The following is a 26,099-nucleotide window of genomic DNA, read 5'->3' on the forward strand; positions in this document are numbered from 1 at the left end:
GGTGGAGAGGGTTGGAAAAGGGAGGGAATGAAGGGGGAAGGAGATTAGAAAGATTATATTGATCCATCAGCCATCAGTAGGGATCAACAGGCAAACCCCAGAGCAGACCCTAGAACATTCTCCAGAGAAGTCTCCTGTGAACTAGAAATCCCTGTGTACCAGTATTCCTGTGTGGCATCCCTCAGCATTTCTCTGTTCTACCTCCATTACAAATAAGCAGGTTTAGGTTCCTGTAGCAGCTCTCTCTCCAGTCACAAGCCGGAGAACAGCAGTCATTGCTGAAGAAACAGTTTCCCCCTCAGTTTACCTTCTATATTTCAATAAGGAATAGTTTCCAGTCAGTTTATTTTTCTATTACAATTTCCCAACCAAGAGGCAACCCCTCATTTTCCAGTTTTTTGCCAACACAAAAAAGCACAGCTATAAATATTTTTGTAGAAACAGGTCCATCACCATTAAAAAAAAATCTCTTTGGGGTATGTAGTAATTCTTTGGAAAAATGTTTGCTCATATTCTCTAACCATTTATCTATTAAAGAAGAGTTCTTATTCTTGTATAATTATGCCAATTCCCTACATATTTTGACTGTCAGACTTTTTTCTGAGCTATTTTTTACAAAGATTTCTTTCCCCCAGTCTGACAGCTTTTCTTTTTATTCCTGTGAAAGTTTGGAAATTTTATGTCCCCAAAATTGTATATTTTGTATTTTGTGATTGTCTCTATCAATTCTCTTGGATATAAATTTTCCTTATCTGTCAGAGAATGTGTGCTGTTCTCTAATTTTAAAACATGACATTTTTGGTTTAAATCTCTTATCCAATTTGTACCTATATGGCTTTAGGAAAGTCATTTGGACCTTTATGGGCCTCAGCTTCCTTATCTGTCAAAAGAGGAAGTTGATTAAAAAACCTTTAAGACCTCTTTCAACTCTAGCCCTGTGAGTCCAGAAAAGGGGGCTTCTTTAATATTTTCTTAATGGGACCATGGAGAAATGTTCTCCAAGGGAAATGACTAGACCAAGGATATTGAGGAGACCAAAACTGAGGGTAGGCTGGTGGAAAGAAATGAGAAAATACAAGGAGCAGTAGAAAGCATCAGGGTGAAAGTTTGGGCCTATTTCTGATATTTGATTCTTCTTTATGAATTATTCAATTCAATTCAACAATTTATTTTCCTTCCTTCCTTCCTTCCTTCCTTCCTTCCTTCCTTCCTTCCTTCCTTCCTTCCTTCCTTCCTTCCTTCCTTCCTTCCTTCCTTCCTTCCTTCCTTCCTTCCTTCCTTCCTTCCTTCCTTCCTTCCTTCCTTCCTTCTTTCCTCCCTCCCTTCCTCCCTCCCTCCCTACCTCTTTCCTTCTTTCTTTCTCTTCCTCTCTCTACTGAATGTGCAGTATAACATTGTGTATACTACATACTGTGAAGGCCTTCTATGAAGACTTGGGTGGTAATTTTGCAGAATTTACAAGAGGCTTACAAGGCCACATCACAGAATAAAAAAGAACAAAACAACTAAATATATAAAATATCTATTAAACATAATGGGGAGGGAGGTAGGGAATTTCACATTTACACTATCCCTTTCCTCCTCACCTCCTTTCTTCCTCTCTCTCTCTCTCTGTCTTTGTGCCTCCCCTTCCCCCTCTTCCTCCCTCCTTCTCTCTCTCTCTCTCTCTCTCTCTCTCTCTCTCTCTCTCTCTCTCTCTCTCTCTCTCTCTCTGTCTCTCTCTCTCTGTCTCTGTCTCTGTCTCTCTGTCTCTGTCTCTCTGTCTCTGTCTCTCTGTCTCTCTCTCTCTGTCTGTCTCTCTCTCTCTCTCTCTCTCTCTCTCTCTCTCTCTCTCTCTCTCTCTCTCTCTCTCTCTGCCTCTGTCTCTTCCTCTGTCCCTCTCTCCTTCCCTTTGTCCCTCTCTCCCTCCCTCTGTTCCTCTCTGTCTCGTCTCTGTCTGTCTGTCTCTCCCCGGTGCCTTCCTTCTTTTCTTTATTTCTACTCAACATAAAGCATTTTGTTGCAAAAATACAACATGAAACTCATATGTGGTGCTGGAATGGAACTTAAGTGAGTAGAAGCAAGCAGGCAAGGATTGGAAATCGAAAGTGGGAGGTCAAACTGACGTTTCACCCATTTCAATTCTTAAGCTCTTATTAGCAAAAGCAGTAATAACGAAAACAGACCCGAGAGTTGCATTTATTTCTCTTTTGTAAGAAAAGAGACTAAACTAGGTCCTCAAAAGTTCTGACAGCTCTAAGTATGTTGTGATCTCCCTGGATACAAGGAAGGAAAGGTGAAGAAGAATGGAAGGAGACTGGAGGGATTGGAGGGACCTTTGCCTCTTTTTCTGGTCCAAATTTCTTAGGGTTCAAGAATGCCAGAATTCACTGCACAGACCTGCTTCCTGCAAAGTGCAGTTGAGTCAGAGAAGATTTCTTGGCATTCAAAGAGCTCTGGATTCAGGTAAGAGTTGGAGTTCAGAGGGAAAGGGTTTCTTTCAGTAGATGGAGACAAGCAGGAGAGTGTTTTCTGGGATTTGGGAAAGCCTATGGAAATGCAGAAGTCCCTCGAAATGAAGGAACAAATGAGAGGGAGGAACATATGAATAATTTCAGTTTAGCTAGAATGAAGAGTATGTGAGAGAGAATAGACTAGGAAACTGGGGCCGAAAGAAGTACAAAGATAGTTTGGAAGGGCGTGTTTAGGATCTGGGTGCTAGAGATCTGAAATTTTGTTCTGTAGGAAATAGGGAGCTAAGGAAGGCTTTTGAGCAGATGTGTAACATTCACCTACACATTAGTAAAGTTATTTTGGTAGTTCTGTACAAGATGGATTGTTGAGCTGTCATTTGTTTTAGTAGAAGGGAATAGAGGCTTTTTTCTTTTTCTTTTAAAAAAAATCTTTTTCTTAACAAAACACTAAATGGAATTTGATCAATCTTACAACAAAACACAGTCTTATAACAAATTATCCACCTCCATTCATATAAACTTCATCTGAGTTCACCCTATATCCCACTACTAGCTCATCACCAGCTTTTAAAAAAAAATTCATTTCAGGCTCTAGATTCTACGGTTTTTCTCTCACTTCTTTCCTGTATATTTTATATGTTCTTTTCTATTAAGTCTAAGTTAATTAGCCAGGAAATAGTAATATATTCCTGTAAGGGTATAAGAGATTATGTAAGTGGTTTCACTTTCAAAATTCCTGAGAGGTCACTCATAATCAAGGTCCCCACTTCTTTCATTTGTAGATTTAGGATTCAAACTCAGGCCCTCTAACACCAGATCCAGCCTCCCTTTTGAAGTTGCTTCTTTCTCTCTAAGTATTTCCTATGTATATCACAAAAAGTCAAAGGACTGAGCTGCATCAATTATAAACTAGTGCATTTTTAAAAAATCCACAGGACAAAGAAAATAGGGATAAAATAAACATTTTTATTTCAAAACAAATTATAATAAAATTTTTTGCTATCTATTGTTGGGCCTGCTTCTTCTGCTATTAATCATTTCCTTCCCATGTATCTTTCTCCTCTACTACCTCCTACCTCAGTCAACACCCCCAAAATAATTTTTTAAAAGATATTTTATTAAAAATAAATCAAAGTAATAACTTTTTAATCCCTTTCTACAAAAATGAACATTTCCATGTGCAAAGGGCAAGAAAGATGATTGTATTTGAAGTTGTCATTCTATCTAGATATATTTTTAAAAGTTAACATCTTGATAGTGACAAAAAAAGGAATAGAGCATCTGTGAAATTTTTTATATCTGTATATACACATGTAAAACATATAGTATAACACAGAAAAGAGCAGGAGAAGTTCAGAAAAAGTCAGACAAAAAAAGACAGAATTGGCATTATTACGTTAAATTCCAAAATGTGTGCACCAATTGGCAACTCCAAAGTTCTTTTTTCAAAGTTTCTTGAAAAGTAGTTTATTACCAACTAATCAATTAACAAGCATTTCATACATTCCCACTATATTCTAAGTATTGAGCTAAGTGATGGGATTAATAGCAGCACCAGGGTACAGTGAAGAGAGTCTAGAATGTTGAGTTCAATCTGGCCTCAGACATTTGCTAGTGTGCAGGTGGAAAATTTGCCACACCTGAGCTACATTCCCAGCATCCTTTTGAGTTACATCCTCATTTTACCTACAGAGGCTTGGGAGATACATTTGGCTGGGACCCACACTGGGGGCTCTTTTTTGGGAGTTTGTGCTTTTGGGGGCTGCAGGTGTGAGTCTCTGGCTCTCTTTGCTCAGCTCATTTGACTGAAAGAATCCTTTTTCTTTTCTCTCTTTTTTGATTTATTATTAAAAATCCTATATATTTTTAAATACTAGGAGTACTTATTCATTTTTACTCCTACACTAGTTATGTGATTTTGGATCACATCTTCCAAGTACCATGGTTTCCTCGTCTGGAAAATGGGGATAACAATAGCATCTATATCCCTGGATTGTTGTGAGGATCTGATTGATTGATGAGATTTTGTAAAGAGATAGCACAGTACATGGTGCTATATGTGTGTCAGCTATTATTAATAATTACTATATCCCAAACACTGCTAAGTGATGGCAACCATGTGATCCAGTGGATAGAAGAGAGGATGTAGTATCAGGAAGAGCTCAGTTCAAAGTTACCCTAAGACATTTGTAGGCTCAGTGAGCTTGGACAAATCACCTTAGTTTTTCTAACTGTGAAATGAGGGTGACAACATCTATCTCACAGCGTTTTTGTGAATGAAATCAGATCTTTGTAAAGTGCTGAGCTCAGTTCCTAGCGCAAAGTAACCACAACAAAAAGGTTAGCTGTTATTATTGCTACTATGTTCCAAGTACAATGCTAACTGGTAGTGGATATGTCATCCGGCCTCTGTTAACCTTAGTTACCTCCTTGGTAACATGGGGATAATATCTGCACCTACTTTCCAAGGTTTTGTGAGGATCAAATAAGACAATAATTATGAAGCCCCTAGCCCAGTGCCTGTTAAGTGTAACACAAATGATAGTTATCACAATGATTTTGTTAGGAACACTGTGTGAAGTGCTGGGGTTTACATCAGTTGCCTGGCTGGGGATGGAGTGCTGGCCTTGGAGACTGGAAGACAAGTTCAAATGTGGACTCAGACATTTTCTCTCTGGGACTCTGGACAAGTCACTTATCCTCTGGTTGCCTTGGTTTGTATCGTGGGAAGAGCGTTGGTCTGAAATGAGGAGTTCTAACTCTGGCATTATTTAGCTTATACAAGTCCTTTATCCTTCGTGGGGCTCGGTGTCCTCTGTAAAATGAGATTAGACCAAGGGGTCCTGTCCAGCTCCAGCGTTGTAGAGCTCCTTCCTTCCCTCGGTCATCAAAACCCAAAAGGCAGAAGGTGCCATCTAGTGGCATTCCTCATCCAGTACCACCAAAGCTTCTTCACAAGTCCCCCTGGTATGTTGAGAGTTTGGGCAGCTAGGTGTCGCAGCGGAGAGTTTGCCGGCCGGAAGTTTTTTTTTGAGTTTGAATCGCGCCTCAAACACTAGCTTCTCTTTCACTTGAGCTTCGGTCGCCGCCCTCGGACCTCTTCTTCTAGGCTTCCAACCCGGGCTGCTACTCTTTCATTTACTCTCCCCCTTCCTCGCCCTCGAGGCGTCCTGAGCCGGAGTCCTGCGGGGCGCTCCCCTTGGGCATTTTATCCCCTCTCCAACCTCTTCCCTAAAATCAAAACTTCCTATCTTTCTACCCCTTTGCTGATGCTACCGAATGATGACTTACTCGCGGCAGAGTTTGAGGATTATATTCGTATAAGAACATACGAATATAAGAACAACTAACTGGTAGATTCGTTCAGATAATGACAAAAAGAAATATATGAAAAATTTCGAAAAGAAATTTGCGGGTCATTGAACATCCTAAGTACAGTGAGGTTATCAAACTTAAAGGTGTCCAGAGAGAGAACATTTGCCAATTTCCTCTGGAGGCTGGCATTGCCCAGGAGGAGGAGTTTAAGGTTCATGATTTCTATAACGAGCAAGAATACGAGGAGAATTTCTTGAATGCTTTTGTTTTCTAAGCCAGATTGGCTATCTTGTGAAACGAGCCATTCAAAGTTTCATTCACTTCTGCGTGATTAAAGAAAACATGTCTGTAGGCTAGTAACACACAAGAAAATTGCAGTAACATGGTATGAAAGCCCCTTAGTCGTCCCAACAAAATTCGATTGGAAAATATTTTATTTTGAGTGTTTACTGTTCAGTTTATTATTTTTCTCTTGACAAAATATTTTTGTTGTATTAAGCCATATATGAGTCTGCTTAACAATTAAAAAGCATATTAATGTGACCCTGGGCCAGTCACTTAACCCTAATTGCCTAGCCCTTAGCACTCCTTTACCTTGGAACCAATAGTAGTATTGATTCTAAGGTGGAAGGTAAGGGTTAAAAAAAAAGTAAAAAAAAACCCAAACAACTTTTAAATTAAGCCCCTTGGCCTCAATTTCCTCATCTGTAAAATGAGCGGGACTAGGAAATGGCAAACCATTCCAGCATCTTTGCAAAGAAAACCCCAAATGGGGATCATGAAGAGTAAGGCACCACTGAACTACAATACTTGGAGTTGGTTTAGCATTTTTAGGTAGTGAAAAAAGATTTTGAGCACGGCAAGAACCTTAGCAATGTTTTACTTGGTTGAGGTGGGTATGAAAACATTTTGGAGACCAAAAAGAGAAGACTTTCATGAATTTTAAGTTCAGATACAATAGTATGATAATTAGGAAATTGTCATTAGACTTGAATGTTTTAGATTAACATTTTATTATAAAAAGCTACATGGATTTTGGAATTTCATACATCTGCTCAATGACCATTCCTTCCTCCTACATCCCTTACCCCTGCAGAACCTGTTTACAGGATTACAGACTTCATTGCAAAGACTTGATTACAAAAACACCATGAAGGAAGATGATGGAATGCTGCTTGCCAGCGGGCGATGGGCTAGAACCTCTAGCTGAGAAAAGCAGCTGGACAGTTTGAATCTTGGTTCTTTCTCTTGGGGCAAGGAGGAGAGAAGAGCATCACTCTGAGTTCAACCTATTAAGGTCCTTCAATTATCTGATGTGAATCAGAACATAGCCATTATCTTTTCATTAGGGGATAGAGATTTTTTTCCCCTGTGAGGAGCAGAAGAGACTATTCACTCAAGAAGATCTTCAACTGACATCTTATATAACTGTATATCCCTCTAGATCAGGAATTCAACAGCCTGACTACATCTCTCCAGGGACTCAGGTCCTCAGACCTAAACCATCAATCCTTGAGTGGGAATTTAGGATAAAATGGGAGTTAGGGATATCTTATTTTTTCCCTCTACCCATATAACCCACTTTCTTTAATTTTTAAATAATAAATAGCTATTATTACTTAGCAGAGACTGAGTCCCAATTTACAGTTAAAGCCAAAAGAGGGAGAAAGAAACATCTTCCTTTCCATATAATGTTCTAGGGGAGATCAGAACAATCATCTATTAGGGAAGGAAACCAGAAACCAAAGACTGAAGGGGAACTTTCCTTCTTACCTCTTAGCTCTGGACCATTAGTCAGACATTTTTCTCTTCCTTTGTGTATCTCTGCCTGGGTCTGTGTGTGTGAGAGAAGTAGTGCCTTCCTCTATCTTTTCCCTCTCTTACTCAAACAGTTATAAATTGGTTACTGGCCAATCTAGAACATTGTCTCTGCCCAAGAACCCTTGAGGCACTCTGGCCCAAGAAATATTGTAACAAATCCCAACACTTGAGTTCAAATCTGACCTAGACATTGATAACTTTGTGACCCTGGACAAGTCACTTGTCTTTAGTTTCTTCAATTAATAATATCACCTGTCTCTCAGGATTGTGGCTAGGATAAAATTGCATATTTGTAAAGTTCCTAGCAAAGTACCTGACAAAGAGTGAGTTATTTATGCTCGTTATTATTATAGTGCAAGCATTGTGCTGAGGAGTAAAGTTTATGGCAGCTAGGCAATGCCATGGAGAGAGTGCAGGAAGGGAGTTCTAATCTGGTCTCAAAGATTTTTCTCATTGTGTGACCCCGGACCAGTCTCCTGCTTATGGTTGCTGTATTTACCTTATCTTTAAGATAGAGATAATAATAGAATCTACTTGTCAAAGTTGTCTCATTTGATCCTCAGGACAACCTTGGAAAGTAGGTCCTATTATTATTTCCATGGCATTACCTAGCTCTTATTATTGTTATTATGTCCATTGTACTAAGCAGTGGGGTTTATAGCAGCCATAAAGGACATTAGAGTGCAGGACTTGAGTTAAAGTTTGGTCTCAGATATTAATAGCTGTGTGACCCTGGACAAGTTATTTACCTCTGGTTGCCTTGTTTACTTCATTTAAAAAATGGAGGTAATAATGGGATCCACTTACCAAGGACCCACTTTAACTGAGGAGCAGATGATATTTTACTAAAGGGAGTAACAGAGTGTCTGATGCATAATAAACCCCAGAAAAATATTGGCTATTATTAATATTACCATGTTACAAGAATAGTGTTAACTGATGGTGTTGTCAACCCTAGATCAGTGATGGTGAATCTTTTAGAGACCAAGTGCCATGCTCTGCCCCCCCCCCCCTTACCCTAGACAGGGGAGGGAAGAAGTGCTCCCATTGGGTTGATGGGTGGGTGATGAGAGGTGTATGTGGAGAGTGGGAGGAGAGTGGCCTGAGCACTCCACTCCCCTTCAGCTATGTCCCATGCTATGAGCTATGCTCCCTTCAAACCTAGCTCCCCTCCAACCCTACTATGGGAATCACCTTCATCAAAGACTCAACAAGCTGCTATATGTATGTGAGTGCCTCCCAGCACCCTCCCCCCTTACCCCAGACAGAGGAGGGAGGAAGCACTGCCATTGGGCTGCTGGGAAAAGGGGATGATGAAATGAGGAATGTTCTCAGGTGCATGGAGAAGGGGAGGGGAACAGTTCTGTCCCAAATCCCTCTGACTTTCTAATAAGGAACTCTGGCAGGTGACTATAGGTAGTATGCCCACAGAGAGGGTTCTGTGTGCCCTTTTGGGCATGTGTGCCATAGGTTTTCCATCACAGGAAGTATGAGGTTATTAGAAAATAGTGTTATCAGTATCTTATCATTAAACAAGTTATCAGTTAATTAGTGAGGCATTTTTACAGGGACAAGGAATTACAATTTGGGATAATACCACTGCCTTTTTAGGCAAGGGTGCTCAGGAAAGGAGCGGAGAAGGGGATTCTTTTTTTTTTTCCTTTTAAATATTATTTTATTAGGTCATTTTCAAACATTATTCATGGGAAACAAAGATCATTTTTTTTCCTCTCCCCCTCCCACCATCCTCCCTTAGCCAGTGGGTGATTCTTCTGGGTATCACATGTGTCCTTGATCTGAACCCATTTCCATGTTGTTGGTATTTGCATTAGGGTGTTCATTTAGAGTCTCTCCTCAGTCATATCCCCTCAAACCTTGTAGTCAAGCAGTTGCCTTTCCTTGTTGTTTTTATTCCCAGCATTTGTCCTCTGCTTGTGGGTAGTGTTTTCTCTCCTAGATCCCTGCAAATTGTTCAGGGATATTGCATTGGCACTAATGGAGAAGTCCATTACATTCAATTGTACCACAGTGTATCAGTCTCTGTGTACAATGTTCTCCTGGTTCTGCTCCTCTCACTCTGCATCAGTTCCTGGAGGTTGTTCCCGTCTCCATGGAATTCCTCCACTTTATTATTCCTTTTAGCACAATAGTATTCCATCACCAATATATACCACAATTTGTTCAGCCACTCCCAATTGAAGGGCATCCCCTCATTTTCCAATTTTTGGTCACCACAAGGAGCTCAGCTATGAATATTCTTGTACAAGACTTTTTCCTTATTACCTCTTTGGGGTACAAATCCAGCAGTGGTATGGCTGGATCAAAGGGCAGACATTCTTTTAGTGCCCTTTGGGCATAGTTCCAAATTGCCCTCCAGAATGGTTGGATCAATTCACAACTCCACCAGCAATGAATTATTGTTCAGACTTTGCCATATCCCTTCCAGCATTCATTACTTTCCTTTGCTGTCATGTTAGCCAATCTTCTAGGTGTGAGGTGATACCTCAGAGTTGTTTTGACTTGCATCTCTCTGATTATAAGAGATGTAGAGCACTTTTTCATGTGCTTATTAATAGTTTTGATTTCTTTGGCTGAGAACTGCCTGTTCATGTCCCTTGCCCATTTATCAATTGGAGAATGGCTTGATTTTTTGTACAATTGATTTAGCTCTGTAAATTTGAGTAATTCGACCTTTATCAGAGGTTTTTGTTATGAAAATTGTTTCCCAATTTGTTGCTTCCCTTCTGATTTTAGCTATATTGGTTTTATTTGTACAAAACCTTTTTAATTTGATGTAATCAAAATTATTTAATTTACATTTTGTGACTCTTTCTATGTCTTGCTTGGTTTTAAATTCTTTCCCGTCCCAAAGGACTGACATGTATATTATTCTGTGTTCACCTAATTTACTTATAGTTTCCTTCTTTATGTTCAAGTAATTCACTCATTCTGAGTTTATCTTGGTGTAGGGTGTGAGGTGTTGATCCAGACCAAATCTCTCCCACACTATCTTCCAATTTTCCCAACAATTTTTATCAAATAGTGGATTTTTGTCCCCAGCTTTGGGTTTGTCATAGACTTTCTTGCTGAGGTCATTTACCCCAACTCTATTCCACTGATCCTCCTTTCTGTCTCTTAGCCAGTACCAAATTGTTTTGATGACTGCTGCTTTATAAAATAGTTTGAGATCTGGGACTGCAAGGCCACCTTCCTTTGTGTTTTTTTTCCCCATTATTTCCCTGGATATCCTTGATCCTTTGTTCTTCCAAATGAACTTTGCTGTGGTTTTTTATAATTCAGCAAAAAAGTTTTTTGGAAGTTCAATGGGTATGGCACTAAATAGATAATTTTGGGTAGGGTGGTCATTTTTATTATATTAGCTCATTCTACCCATGAGCAGTTAATATTTTTCCAATTGCTCAAGTCTAGTTTTAGTTGTGTGGAGAGTGTTTTGTAGTTGTGTTCATATAGTTCCTGTGTTTGTCTCAGGAGATAGATTCCTAGGTATTTTATTTTCTCTAAGGTGATTTTGAATGGGATTTCTTTTTCTAGTTTTTACTACTGAGCTGTGTTGGAGATATATAGAAATGCTGATGACTTATGTGGGTTTATTCTGTATCCTGCAACTTTGCTAAAGTTGTTGATTATTTTGACTAGCTTTTTTGTTGATTCTCTAGGATTCTTTAAGTAGACCATCATATCATCCCCAAAGAGTGATAGCTTGGTCTCCTCATTGCCAATTTTAATACGTTCAATTTCTTTTTCTTCTCTAATTGCTACTGCTAGTGTTTCTAGTAAAATGTTGAATAATAGAGGTGATAATGGGCATCCTTGTTTCACTTCTGATCTTATTGGGAATGCATCTAGTTTATCCCCATTGCAGATGATGTTTGCTGATGGTTTTAGATATATACTGTTTATTATTTTTAGGAAAGGCCCTTCTATTCCTATACTTTCTAGTGTTTTCAGTAAGAATGGGTGTTGTATTTTGTCAAAGGATGTTTCTGCATCTCTTGAGATAATCCTGTGATTTTTGTCAGTTTGCTTGTTAATATAGTCAATTATATGGATGGTTTTCCTAATATTGAATCATCCTTGAATTCCTGGCACAAATCCTACTTGATCATAGTGAATTACCCTCCTGATCACTTGCTGGAGTCTTTTTGCTAGTATCCTGTTTAAGATTTTTGCATCTATGTTCATTAGGGAGATTGGTATGTTGTTTTCTTTCTCCATTTTTGACCTGCTTGGCTTTGGAATCAGTACATATTTGTGTCATAGAAGGAATTTGGTAGAACTCCCTCTTTGCTTATGACATCAAATAGTTTGTACAGTATTAGGATTAGCTGTTCTTTGAATGTTTGATAGAATTCACTTGTAAATCCATCTGGACCTGGGAATTTTTTCTTAGGGAGTTCTTTGATGGCCTGTTGGATTTCATTTTCTGATATGGGATTATTTAAGAATTCTACTTCTTCTTCTGTTAGTCTAGGCAATTTATATTTTTGTATATATTCATCCATATCACCTAGATTGGCATATTTATTTCCATATAATTGGGCAAAGAAGTTTTTAATGATTGCCTTAATTTCCTCTTCATTGGAGGTAAGGTCCCCTTTTCATCTATGATACAGTTAATTTGCTTTTCTTCTTTCCTTTTTTTAATTAGGTTGACCAGTACTTTGTCTATTTTGTTTGTTTTTTCAAAGTACCAGGCTCTAGTCTTATTTATTAGTTCAATAGTTCTATCACTTTCAATTTCATTAATTTCTCCCTAAATTTTTAGGATCTCTAATTTGGTTTTCTTCTGGGGGGGGTTAATTTGTTTGCTTTCAAGTTTTTTGATTTGCTTGCATTTCCAATTCATTGATCTCTGCCTTCCCTAATTTGTTAATATATGCACTCAGGGATATGAATTTTCCTCTGAGTACTGCTTTAGCTGCATCCCATAAGGTTTGAAAGGATGTCTCACCATTGTCATTTTCTTCAATGAAATTATTAATTGTTTCTATGATTTGTTCTCTAACCGATTTTGGAGTATCATATTATTTAATTTCCAATTGATTTTAAATTTGGCTCTCCATGTACCCTTACTGATCATTATTTTTATTGCCTTATGATCTGAAAAGGTTGCATTTATTACTTCTGCTTTTCTGCATTTGTTTGCCATGTTTTTATGACCTAGTACATGGTCAATCTTTGTGAATGTGCCATGTGCTGCTGAAAAGAAGGCTTATTCCTTTTTGTCCCTATTTATTTTTCTCCATATATCTATTAACTCTAATTTTTCTAATATTTCATTCACATCTTTTACCTCTTTCTTATTTATTTTTTTTAATTTGATTTATTTAAATTTGATAGTGGTTGGTTCAGGTCTCCCACTAATATAGTTTTGCCATCTATTTCCTCCTTCAATTCTCCTACTTTCTTCATTAGAAATTTGGGTGCAATTTGGGTGAAAAATGTATGCATTTGGTGCATACATGTTAATGAGTGATATTTCCTCATTGTCTATACTCCTTTCTATCAGGATGTATTTACCTTCCCTATCCCTTTTAATCAGGTCTATTTTTACTTTGGCTCTGTCAGATATCATGAGTGCAACTCCTGCCTTCTTTGTATCAGTTGAGGCCCAATAGATCTTACTCCAAACTTTAATTCTGACCTTGTGAGTATCTACTCGCCTCAGATGTGTTTCTTGAAGACAGCATATGGTAGAGTTTTGGATTCTAATCCACTCTGCTATTCGTCTATGTTTTATGGGTGAGTTCATCCCATTCATGTTTAAAGTTATGATTGTCACTTGTGACTTCCTTGGCATTTTGATCTCCTCCCCTAATTCTGACCTTTCTTCTTTTGCTATAACCTTTTAAACCAGTGGTTTACTTTAAATCAGTGCCCCTAGTCCCCTCCCTTGATATTCTTCCCTTTCTAGCCCCTCCCTTTTTGTTCCCTTCTTTTTTTATTTTAATTTTTTTAGGGTCTGTTAATTTCCCTCCCCCCTCTCCTTCCCTCCATTTTTGTACTGCCTCCCCTTGCCCCCCCCCTTAATTTTCCTTTCTCCATTACTCTGTTGGATAAGATAGAATTCAAGATCTCAAAGGATCTAGATGCTCTTCCCTCTCAGATTTGATTTCACCGAGAGTAAGGTTTAAGTAGTACCAATTATTAATCTCTTCCTCTCCTTCTTATAAGAGAATTATTCCCCCCCCCCTTCCCATATGTATCTTTGTGTGACAAGGATTATTCTATTTAATTTATTTCTATTTCCTCAAGTATATCTTGATACTATCATCGATTCCCCCCTCCCTTTTTTCTTCCCCCCATCCTCCTTATCATCTTTATGCTCCAATCTTTCCCTATGAGTGATTCTTCTAATTACTCTAATAATGTATACAATTTTTGAGAATTACACATAACATTTTCCCCACATATTAATATATATATAATTTGATCTAAATGTAGATCTTATAGAAGAGGCTTTGAATAAAAGAAAAAATATTTTTCTCCTTTTCCCTTTCTTTCATATTTCCCTTTTCATGTTTCTCTTGCTCTTTGTGTTTGGATATCAAACTTTCCACTGTGTACTGGTCTTTTCTTTACAAATACTTGGAAATCTTCTATTTTGTTGAATGCCCATACTTTCCCCTGGAAGTATATAGTCAGTTTTGATGGATAGCTGATTCTTGGTTGACGACCCAGCTCTCTTGCCTTTCTGAATATTGTGTTCCAGGCCTTGTGGTTGTTCAGTGTGGAAGTTGCCACGTCTTGTGTGATCCTGGCAATTGCATTCCTGGGAGTTGTATTTTGGGGACTTAGTGTAGAGGGTGTTCTATGAACTCTTTCAATGTATATTTTGTCCCCTTGTTATAGAATCTCAGGGCAGTTTTCTTGGATGATATCTTGTATTATGGTGTCAAGATTCCTGTTTATTTCGGGCTTTTTAGGTAGACCAATGATTATCAGATTGTCTCTCCTTCCTCTGTCTTCCTGATCTGTCACCTTGTCTGTGAGATATTTTATTTTTTTCTTCTAATTTGTTAATTTTTTGACTTTGCTTTATTAATTCTTGCTGTTTTGCAAGATCATTGTCTTCCAGTTGCCTAATTCTGGTCTTTAAAGACTGGCTTTCCTTTTCAGTTGGTCTTTCCTGCTTTTTGAGGCTTCCAGCTGTTTCTCCAATTGGGAGTTCTTGTCCCTCAGATTGTTAAATTCTTGTTGCATTATTTCCCATTTTTCCTGCCAGAAGGCTTACATCTTTTTGATAACCTTCAATTTAAATTCTTCAAGAGCTTGTGGACAATTTCCATTTCTTTTGGAAGGTTTTGGAGCATTTATTTGGGTTTCCTCTTCTGCTATTTTCTCTGTACTCTGTATTTTTCCTCTATAAAAACTATCCAAAGTTAACTGTAAGGCTCAGCTCAGTTACCCCTTACTTGGGGTAACAAAATGAAGAGTAACGAATGAATGCTATATGAAAATGCATAGTGACAAAGCTTCATTGGGTTCACACAAAGCATATATAGGTTAAGACACACAGGAAGATATGATGTTACAGCCCAGCAACAGCAGGAACCAATAATTGGGCAGATTCATAGGAATTCGTGACGTTACCTGCCAGGCACCAGGAAGAACAGAGAAGCAAGTTTCCCACAATCTCTCACAATTTCTCACAAACCTTATCAATCCTCCCTTTGCTGACTACTCCAACCTTGAGCATGCAGCTGGGCAGGTGGTACACAGTTCAACCCACGACCTTGACTATGCAGCCCAAGCAAGGAGAAGAGGAGGCTTTAACCCTTAGGGCTCTGCCTTTATGGCCCTGCCTTTACGGCAATGCCTCGACTACAATTCCCCCTTTTTGTTTTGCAACAGTACATGGAGTTGGGTCAGAACTTGTTCAATCCTACCCAAGCTGGATACAAGGAGCCGGAATAGGCAGGGAAGAAGGACCAGTAAGATAACTATAAACAGTATGAAAGTCAATATGGTTATACTCATTTGAGCTAAAGGAGACACAGCCAACTTTGGCCTGATTTAATCCAATTGTATATAGAATCAGCAATATGTTCAGGATAAAGATCCTCAGCTAAGGAACTATCCATTTCTTCAATAATATGGTTCAATTGTTGGATGTTTTCAGAGATATTGCCTTTTAGCCAAAGACCTTGTAGATCATTTCTAATTTTTTTTCAAATGCATCAGACATGTTAACTTTAACAGGAAGAAGACAAAAAGCTGAATAATGATAATCACACCTTAATTTACTGGTAATAGCTACAATTTCTACTTGATTAATTAATAACAATACATCTTTAGATATTTGTTGTAAAGCATAAAAAACCCTTGTATCTTGCTGTATATGCAAAGCCTTGGTTACATTCTGTGCAAGCCCGTGTAAATATTCTGCATCATGTTCCAGGACACAAACATTAGCTACACTTTGTGCTATAGAAACACTACTGACAGTTGTAGCAGTAATGGTGGCTATCATGGCTACAATACCTAAAACTATGCAAGAAATACATCTTCTTTTTCTAGAGCTAATTAATTGAGATAATTTTTCCATTGCTCCATCTGCTGGTGAGTGATACCATCCCCCTGAGTGTCTAGCTTGAGTGTCTAATGTAACACTTCTATTTACTGTTTTTTTCATTATAAGTAACATTAACATAATGAGACATATTTACTTTATCCATTGCCAGGGCTATCTTTCCATAATCAGTCAAAATCTGTGTGAAATTAGCAGAATGTACCCAATTAGTTCTGGGGGCATCACCCACAAAGGCAAGCTGCATCCTCCTATAAAACAATCATGAAATTTATAAGAATCCATTTTCTTTCCAATACACCTTGTGTCATTATACCAATATACCCAAATCATATTTTTCCAATGAATACATTTTAGATCTACAAGACAGCAAGGGTGGAAACATATTAACAGTGTCTCTTTGTTCATATCCCATCACATATAGACAAATAGGTCTTTCTTGTACCCAAATACAATCACAAGATTCCCCTAGCCAACCTAGATATTGCAGTTGGCCATAACCTTCATATTTTACCCCTTTGTTTACATGATAAGGTCCTATCCAGAAAGAGTCTGACAGGTCAGAATGACCATAATAATGCACCTGCAGAGATCTGAGGGGCAGGCATGCAGGATGGTCTCTTGCGAGGCACACTGGGGTGCCTCAACTAGTCCAGTTCCAATTGAAAGGCACAAACAAATTGATGGCCTGATTGTTGTCCTTACCTTGTCTCTGAAAATGGTAAATGTCAGGAATATCAGTTAGTTTTTGTATACAAGATGACTTCCAGTAAAGCGTGTCCCATGCTGACATACTCTACTCAAGGTGGTTGGTCCCAAAAAGCCCATCTCTTTATTCCAATAGCTGTACTTAAATTCTGGAATAGAAGCAGAAGAGTCAGTATCTTATGGAGATGTTGTCAAGTCTCCTTGCGAGGCTTCTTGCGCCCTCCCCTTGTTCTTCTCTTTATGGTCAATTTCTTGAACTCAGCGGGGAGGGAGCCATACTCTGTCTTTACCTGTGGAGACACAAACAAAACCTTGGTCTTGTAGGACCACTGGGTGGTCCTTGCCAAGTTTGATTATCATCTTTCCACATGCCACATTTTTGTTCTGGGTCAGGGAGCACAGGAGTGGTACCTGAATTTCGTACATAAAAAAATGCAGAGAAAAATTTTTCAGCTCTGGATACATTATTGGAAGTAAAGATCAAATTATTTATAGTATATACAGCTATTGCCAATCATCGATGTGGGGCACTGTCTCCCCCTTTTCGTTTTAAAAGAAATGTTTTTTTAAGATCTAATTACTGTGCTCCACAATAGTTTGTCCTTGTTGGCAAAAAAGAAAAAAATTGTTTGGAAGTATAAACAGGTCCATTATCTGTTTTAGGGAGGGTAAAAATGACAGGTGAGCTACTTTCCTTGTAATTAGCATTTGCATCAACAAAAACATTAGGTCCTGATACCGGACGATCTCTTAGAATATGAGGAAAAACAATAGGATGTGGTGACAAAAAAGAAAATAAGCCTTGTGGAGTGTAGGTGGTAATAGCAATAAGGTACACTAATAGTAAAGACCATTTGTCATGACTTTATAAATATTTCTATATTATATCTTTAGCAATAGGTACCTGGATTTCATGAAGATACTATCCTAAACCTGAGATCACATGTTCTATGCCTTTCCCATTTTGCTTTTAGATTTAATCATTCAATGACTTTTTGTTTCTCAGTTAAGGCACCTGTTGGTAACATTAAAGTTGCAAAAATAATCACTTCCAGGGTTAATTGAGGCTGATAGTGGTTAAGTGGAGCCTGATTCAATTTGTCTTCTACTATCTCTAAAGCAAGAGAGGCCTCAGGTGTTAAAGTTCCAGGGAAATTCAAATCAGAACTCCCTTCCAGCATTTTGAATAACGGTTGTAATTCAGTTGTAGTAAGAAATGAATATTGCCTAACACAATTGATATTACCTAATAATTTCTGATAATCATTTAAGGTATTAAGGCAGTCCTTTCTTAATTATATTTTTGAGGCATAACAGCTGTTACATATAACTGAGCCCCTGAATAGAGTACGGGACTTGTTTTTTGAATCTTTTCTTGAGCAATGACTAAATGGTATTTTTGCAAGGTAATTTCCAATTAACTATAGCATTTGCTTATTTGGGATTCATCTTCAGCCGCAATAAGAATATAATCTATATAATGGATGATATACAGAGCAGGAAAGTGTAGTCTTAATGAAGGGCTGAAGCTACATATTGTTGGCGGAATAATCTTATCATTCTGGACATGGAATGTTTGCATTAAAATTCCATAGCTTCAAACAAGCTACTTGGTCAGACAAGGCTGGCGAAGTTTGTTTGTTTGAGCGTTTTAAAACCTCAATTTCTACAATTAAAATATACTCATCTTAAGTTATATCACACAGTGGTTGTTAACTCTTTGAGGTCCCTATTTCAGTTACTAAGTATCAGAGTAGAATAATTATAAGCACTTCTTTCTCCTTCCTGTGTGCAAGGAAGGGGTTAATAGCTTCTGAGAAAGTTTATCCCAAGGCTACTTGGCTCAGTTTAGATTTATTACTTAAGAGCCTTATCTTATCCTTCTTTAACAAGTGAGCTTACTATAATTTAAAATACTGAATTTCTCAAACCTCTTTCATAACTTACTCTCAGTGGATTTTAGTTTGAATTTCACAACTCCCAAATAACTTGGATTAAGTCCTTTAGCGACGTTTCAGTGTTTAACCAAACTGAAGTACAAAGCATTTACGTGCACACCTCTCAAATTTCTGTCTAAAGTAGAATAAAACCTACAGTTTAGTTTTCTTTTAGCTCAAAATATTGCTACATACCTGATTAAATTCCAATTTATAATTTGTTGTATCTATTTAACACTAGAATTCACAGTATCAACTAGTATCTCTATCCATTACTCTTATTTCTTCTGGCTTCTCCTCTTTACCATTATTGTAAATAGTGGAAAGGTACTATCCTGAATTGTTATTTAATCCTTATGACAAGCCCTTTTTGATTTCAAGGCTATAGTTTGCATATCATATACCCTTAAATTCCTTCCTATACATTGTACACATTTTAAAAGCAATTCATATAACCTGAGTCAGACAACAACATTTAGAAATTTTCTCTTGCAAAATACCAAATTCCTAGTACTAATATTATTAAATCCCATGAACAGATTAATCACTTAAACTTCTTGTGTGTCATATAATTTCTTGTTACTACTCCTGACAGCACATGCATGAAAATAAATCTGATTTGAAAAAAGCCCAAATTTAATTTTTAGAATAAGTTCTTCTCAACAACATAACAACTTTTCTGGATGACTTTTACATCTATAAATTGGCCAGTGCAATTTTTGTCCTTATAGAATAAAATATTCCCTCTCTGTATCAGTCTGACTATCAGCCACATTTAGACAATTCTCAAATTCACTGAAACCATTATGCATAGCAAGATTTAACAAAATAAACTTCTAACCATGAGTTTTGTTGTGCTCAATAAAATCTGGTTAACCTTATTAACATGACAAATAGTTACTTCAATACATGAAATTATATTTGTATCATATCAAAATCATTACTGATCCTTCCAAATTGCGTACATCAAACCATTAATCTTAAATGAAAAATAGCCTCTAATTGTGGAGTAAAAATCTCCCTATTTCTGCTCTGAATTTTTCTCTTTTTCGCTCCTTTGGGGGCCCATCCAAAGGAAGAAAGAGGAAAAAATCATTGAACAGGTATTTGCTTTTGTCCTCTGCTGAGGATTTTTGACAGGCAAGTTCAATCTTGCAACTATCTCAGTTTATTTTCTTTCTTTTTGTGAGTGTCCAATTTAAAAATACATAGAGATGAAACTTTGACAAAGACAACGGTAAACAGAAACACACAACATTGTGACAAGCATGCTTTGAAAAAAATCAGTGTTTTAGGATCCATTCTAAAGAAAAAATATAATTTCCCTTAGAGTATTTATACTCACCACCGAGGGGATCTCTGTAGCATTGAAACTTTGCATGACCAGCACACAGCATCGGGGGTTCTCCAAAGAGAACTGAAGGGGGGGTTCCAATAAAAGAACCGGGGGAAGGAGGTCCCTAATAGGGGACAGTTTAGAACTATCGCGGGACAGCTTAGAGCTGTCCGAGAAGTCACAAGAAAGAAAGATTGGAACATTATCAAAGAGGGATAATGAACATTTTCTCAATAGACACAACCTATCCTCCCCAATCCTCCCCATAGTGTTAACAGGGGAGTTAATCTGTTCCTAGGAGATCTTGGAACTGTTTGCCAATCTTTGTCCTTTAAAAGGACAGGAATTGAATTACCCATTACTGCTAAAAGATAAACTAAAAAGCGAAAGAAAGAGAGAGACAAAGTTGGGGAACAGAGGAGGCATGCCAATGTGGCGCTCTTATCTCTGTTCGATCCCCTGCCCACCCGAGCTGCAGTCTCCGGCAGAGGCCGTTAACTCTTCGTCATCCTATGACCAGAAAAGGAATTGGGGTTATGAGGCATATGTCCCTGTTTGGGCACCATTTTTGTAAGGCTCAGTGCCAGGGTCAGCCAGCCCTGTGTGACCTTACTTGGGGTAACAAAATGAAGAGTAATGAATGGACGCTATATGAAAATGCATAGCGACAAAGCTTTATTGGGTTCACACAAAGCATATATAGGTTAAGACACACAGGAAGATATGATGTTACAGCCCAGCAACAGCAGGAACCAATAATTGGGCAGATTCATAGGAATTCATGACATTACCTGCCAGGCACCAGGAAGAACAGAGAGGATTCCAAACAAAGACAGAGAAGTAAGTTTCCCACAATCTCTCACAATTTCTCACAAACCTTATCAATCCTCCCTCTGCTGACTACTCCAACCTTGAGCATGCAGCTGGGCAGGTGGTACACAGTTCAACCCACGACCTTGACTATGCAGCCCAAGCAGGGAGAAGAGGAGTCTTTAACCCTTAGGGCTCTGCCTTTATGGCCCTGCCTTTACGGCAATGCCTCAACTATAGTCAACCCCTTCTTCTTGCTTTTCTTGGTGTTTGGAAGTTGTTCCTGGGCACTGTTTGCTATCTCTATGGTTTTCCCTTCCCTTTCTAGTCAGGAATCTGAGTGAGGAGGGCTGGCTCTCTGTGTGTGGATCTAACACTCAAGGCTTTTTGCCTCGGGCCAACTCTCAAATCTGGGCAGCTGGGCTATCTTCCCGGGGGAGCCCAAGATCTGCCCTCCCCTGCCTGCCAGTGTTTTGGGTGTTACTGCTCTCAGGGGTGAGTCCTTGGTGGTCTTAGTTAACTCCCAAGACCTATCGGTGCCCCTTGCTCACTTCAGGGGTGCACTTCACACACTCATTGATTGTGGTGTGCTGGTTCTGAGCACCTGAGGTCTGAGCTCCCCTTGTCTGCCTGCTGGGGTTTCGGTTGTTACTGCTCTCAGGGGTAAGTCCTTGGTGGTCTTAGTAGCTCCCCAGATCTGGAGCTGCCCGTTGCTCACTCCTGGTGAACCCCTCCCTCACTTGTTGGTTCTGGCACGTGCTGACTTTAACTCTGGCTCTGTAGGTGTGGTGGGGGAGGGTAGGTCTGCTCAGGTTTGGGTGGAAGCTTTTTCTTTCCCTTATAGTGTGGAAAAGCCCATATCCCACATACCTTCAGTGCTGCTCCCTGCTGTAGATTCCCTCCATTCTTATGAGGATGGTTTTTTGAGGGTCTTTTGAGGTCGTCTGTATCATTGGGTCTGAGGAGGGGAAGTGAGCCATGTCTAATCTGCCGCCATGCTTACCCAGAAGTCTGAGAAGGGGATTCTTATACGGCAATTATGGCAAACCTTTTAGAGATTGAGTGCCCAAACTGTACCTTCCAAGCTGCCTGTGAGCCCCCCTCCCCCATTACCCCAGACAGGGGAGGGAGGAAGTGCTTGCATTAGGCTTCTAGGCAGAGGAGTGGGGCATATGAAAAATGCCCTCAGGCTCTGAGGAGAGAGGGAATGGGGTAACCCCTCTAGCATGCCAGAGCATGCATGCCATGTCCTTGCAAACATGGTTATAGAGTATAGTGGTGGGCATATAGTCTGGATACCCAAAACAGTTGTGTTGTGGAAGTGTCCTTGTGATTATCTTTGTCTTGGAACAGTGGGGATTAGAAACTGCTGAGATATGCAGCAGGGTAGGAGTCCAGAGTTTCCCAGGACCTGACATTTGTAATAGAGAGAGAAAAGGAGAGGGGGCTTGAAAGATGCTAGGACCAGAAAACCAGCTGCTGTTGGGAACTGATTTCTGGATAGCACCTTCCCTCTTCCTCCACTAGGCTGGACAACCTTAATGGAGTCACCCTGACTTAACCAGAGAATGAATCAGCCCCTCCTGGTCTTCTTCTTGGTTTTGAAAATTCTCCCTCCTATTACACAAATTTTGAGACAGTTCTTCTGTAATCTGAATTATCTAATTTATTTCTTGAAAAGAAGAAAGAGAAAGAGAGAGAGAGAGAGAGAGAGAGAGAGAGAGAGAGAGAGAGAGAGAGAGAGAGAGAGAGAGAGAGAGAGAGAGAGAGATAGCAGAGGGTAGAGAGCAGAGGAACGAACCAAGGAGACCCTGCCAACTGTTCTCTATGGCTATTATTTTATGGTGGGATCAAAACTGGCTTTCAAGGGATGTAGTTCCCCTCAGGGAAGTTTGTGATCCCAGGTGATCTTCCAGTTAGAGCAAAACATTTTTTTTCAGCTCAGCTGGGCAAAAAGGGTGTTAGAAGAGATAATCTCCTAACCAGCTGTGTCAGAGTCTTTGGTAAGAGACTGACCAGAATCTCCTCTGGTCAACAGTTTCCTTTTTTGACTCTTCCATGGAATTTCCCTTCCCCCACGGGCTGAATGTTCCATAGCCCCTCCAGATCCATTTTCTTCAACCTTTTGCAGGCCTCCCTTGTTCTTGGTAAATCCCTTGTTTATACATTCCTTCCTTTTAGTTAGGGTGAACCAAGAATCTTCCCTGAATCAAGGGAGCTTTGGATCACTTCCAGGTGCTGGTAAACCACTCACTCTTGCCATCATGACATTATTAATAAAATGGACCCCAATATGAGAAGTGACATATAGGCAACACTTAATTCCTTCAAAGAGGCACAAGACACAGACAAGGAAAGTGAGGAGGCCTGAAAAAGAGGATGGGCATCATTCCCAGAGTCAAAAGGCAACCAACTAAAAAGGTCATCAATTCACTAAAGATGGGAGGATTCAATCTCAACCTTGCCATGAAAAGCCCAAAGCCAGATTTTTCTACCAGGGGGTTATGGGTTGGGAGTGACCTGCTCCTGCTGTCCATTTAATCAGGTTCCAGATGGCCCATGTTGCCACCTGGTTTTCTAGAAACAACTTTTCTTAGACATGCTGGAACAAGGGTTCCTCTTTAGTAGATTTGCTTCTCTGGTTCCATATCACCTACTCATAGATTTATGCTGTTGCAGCTAGAGTCTCATAAAACAGATATCAATTCACTTTAGTACACTCTCTTAATGTTTACTTCTCTGATAGCTAGGTCATGTGGTGATAACCAGTTCAAACCTTGTGGTCCTAATCTTATTAACAATAGAGTCATAAGGGGGAAACCCTATTAAATTAGGAACCTATAGCTGACTTGAAACCAGAGAATTTAGGATTTTCACATCTCCAATTAGAATAATTTATATTTGATGTATATGATCTGATCTTATTGCTTTCTCAAAATTTTTTGCAGTTTTCCCTGCAATTATTTACAGCTCCAAATTTTTAGTTGATTCAATTTTTTTCTTTTAGAACTCTAGTTAATCCTGATTACATTAAATTAATTCTGATGAATTCTGATTCAATTGCTCCCCCCAGTCGAGACTCATAAGGATCTATAGGTACAGAATATAAGTAACAGAACATTTTTTATAGGAAGAGGATGTCTATAACAGATCACTTAAACATTTCAAATTTTACTTCAATTATCGCAAAAAGTCTTCAGATGGGATATATGAATACACTACATTATCAATTCCAAATTGTTTACAAAGAATAGTGCATATTGAATGACTTGTTTTTAGTAAAACATGTTTACACTTCAAGATATGCTCAATACTCAGTAATTCCAAATTAAATAATGAACTTAAGTGAAAATTGACTTTCCCTTTGAGGTAACACAAGATATTCCACAACTTACTATCCTCTAAGATAACTATTTACACTAAATAGTTTTAAACTTGATTTTAACTCGAAAGACATATATTTAGATTCCACAAACTCATCCCATGATATTTTGAAAATTTTAAGGACTTTATCTTATTTAAAAATATATAATATGGGGGCAGCTGGGTAGCTCAGTGGATTGAGAGCCAGGCCTAGAGATGGGAGGTCCTAGGTTCAAATCTGGTCTCAGACACTTCCCAGCTGTGTGACCCTGGGTAAGTCACTTAACCCCCAATTGCCTAGCCCTTACCACTCTTTTAAAGCGTTGGAGCCAATACACAGTATTGACTCCAAGACGGAAGGTAAGGGTTTAATATATATATATATATATATATATATATATATATATATATATATATATATATAATTATAAACAGGAAGATAAGTCCAATACTCATTTACCTACTTTTTCAGAGTATAGAAATGACTATAACATCAGATTGAAAATAATGGGAGCTACTAAGGTATTGCAGGATTAATTAGTTTTATTAAGAATACATTACAATTACATTACAATACAATACAATTACAATACAATACAATATTAAGAAGACATTACAGGGGGCAGCTGGGTGGCTCAGTGGATTGAGAGCCAGGCCTAGAAACAGGAGGTCCTAGGTTCAAATCTAGCCTCAGATGCTTCCTAGCTGAGTGACCCTGGGCAAGTCACTTAACCCCCATTGCCTAATACTTTCCATTCTTCTGCCTTAGTAACAATACACAGTATTGATTCTAAGATGGAAGGGTTTTTTAAAAAAGACATTAGAGCTTAACTTGTCCTGGTTAGAAAGATTTGGTATGAAAGGAAGAAGCAGGATGCTAATAAAATTAACAATTTAAGTGAAATGAAAGAATACTTAGAAAAATAAAAACTGCCCTAGATTAACAAAAGAGGAATCATAATATCTAAGTAAACCCATTTTGGAAAAAGTAATTGAACAGACCATAAACGAGTTTCCTAAGAAAAAAGCATCAGAACCAGCTGCATTTACAAGGGAATTCTATCAGACATCTAAAATCAGATAATTCCAAAATTAAGTAAATTATGTGAAATAAATAGGCAAAGAAGTCCTAACTTTCGTGAAACAAAAATGGTGCTGATACCTAAACCAAGAAAGGCAAATAGAGAGAAAGAAAATTATAGCCTGATTTCATGCAAAAATCCTAAATAAAAATACTAGAAAGGGGACTACAACAATTTATCACAAAGATATTACATTGTGAACAAGCAGGATTTATACCAGGAATGTAGGGATGGTTTAATAAAAAGAAAACTATTGGGGGCAGCTGGGTAGCTCAGTGGATTGAGAGCCAGGCCTAGAGATGGGAGGTCCTAGGTTCAAATCTGGCCTCAGCCACTTCCCAGCTGTGTGACCCTGGGCAAGTCACTTGACCCCCATTGCCTAGCCCTTACCACTCTTCTGCCTTGGAGCCAATACACAGTATTGACTCCAAGATGGAAGGTAAGGGTTTAAAAAAGAAAAGAAAACTATTAACATAATTCATTATATCAATACCAAAAGTAACAAAAATCATATAGTAATATATCAATAAATGCAGAAAAAGTTTTGACAAAATACAGCACTCACTCCTATTAAAAATACTTGAAGGGGATAGCTAGGTGACTCAGTGGATTGAGAGCCAGGCTTGGGAATGATGTATCCTGGGTTCCAATCTGGCCTCAGACACTTCCCAGCTGTGTGACCCTGGGCAAATCACTTAACCCCCATTGCCTAGCCCCTTCTGC

The 26,099-nt window shown here is 38.6% G+C and overlaps 1 protein-coding gene across 1 annotated transcript in view; it reads left to right on the forward strand.

The window, feature by feature from the left end:
* Window positions 1-2,146: 2,146 nt before the first annotated feature.
* Window positions 2,147-26,099, forward strand: part of MILL-like (MHC class I-like located near the LRC-like) — an 85,819-nt gene continuing 61,866 nt past the window's right edge. Inside the window, 1 exon segment of the mRNA NM_001193324.1 lies at window positions 2,147-2,445. Within this exon segment, the coding sequence (NP_001180253.1) occupies window positions 2,286-2,445 (160 nt within the window). The 5' untranslated portion in view covers window positions 2,147-2,285.

The sequence above is a fragment of the Monodelphis domestica genome, chromosome 4 (genome assembly GCF_027887165.1).
Source record: "Monodelphis domestica isolate mMonDom1 chromosome 4, mMonDom1.pri, whole genome shotgun sequence".
NCBI lineage: Eukaryota > Metazoa > Chordata > Mammalia > Didelphimorphia > Didelphidae > Monodelphis > Monodelphis domestica.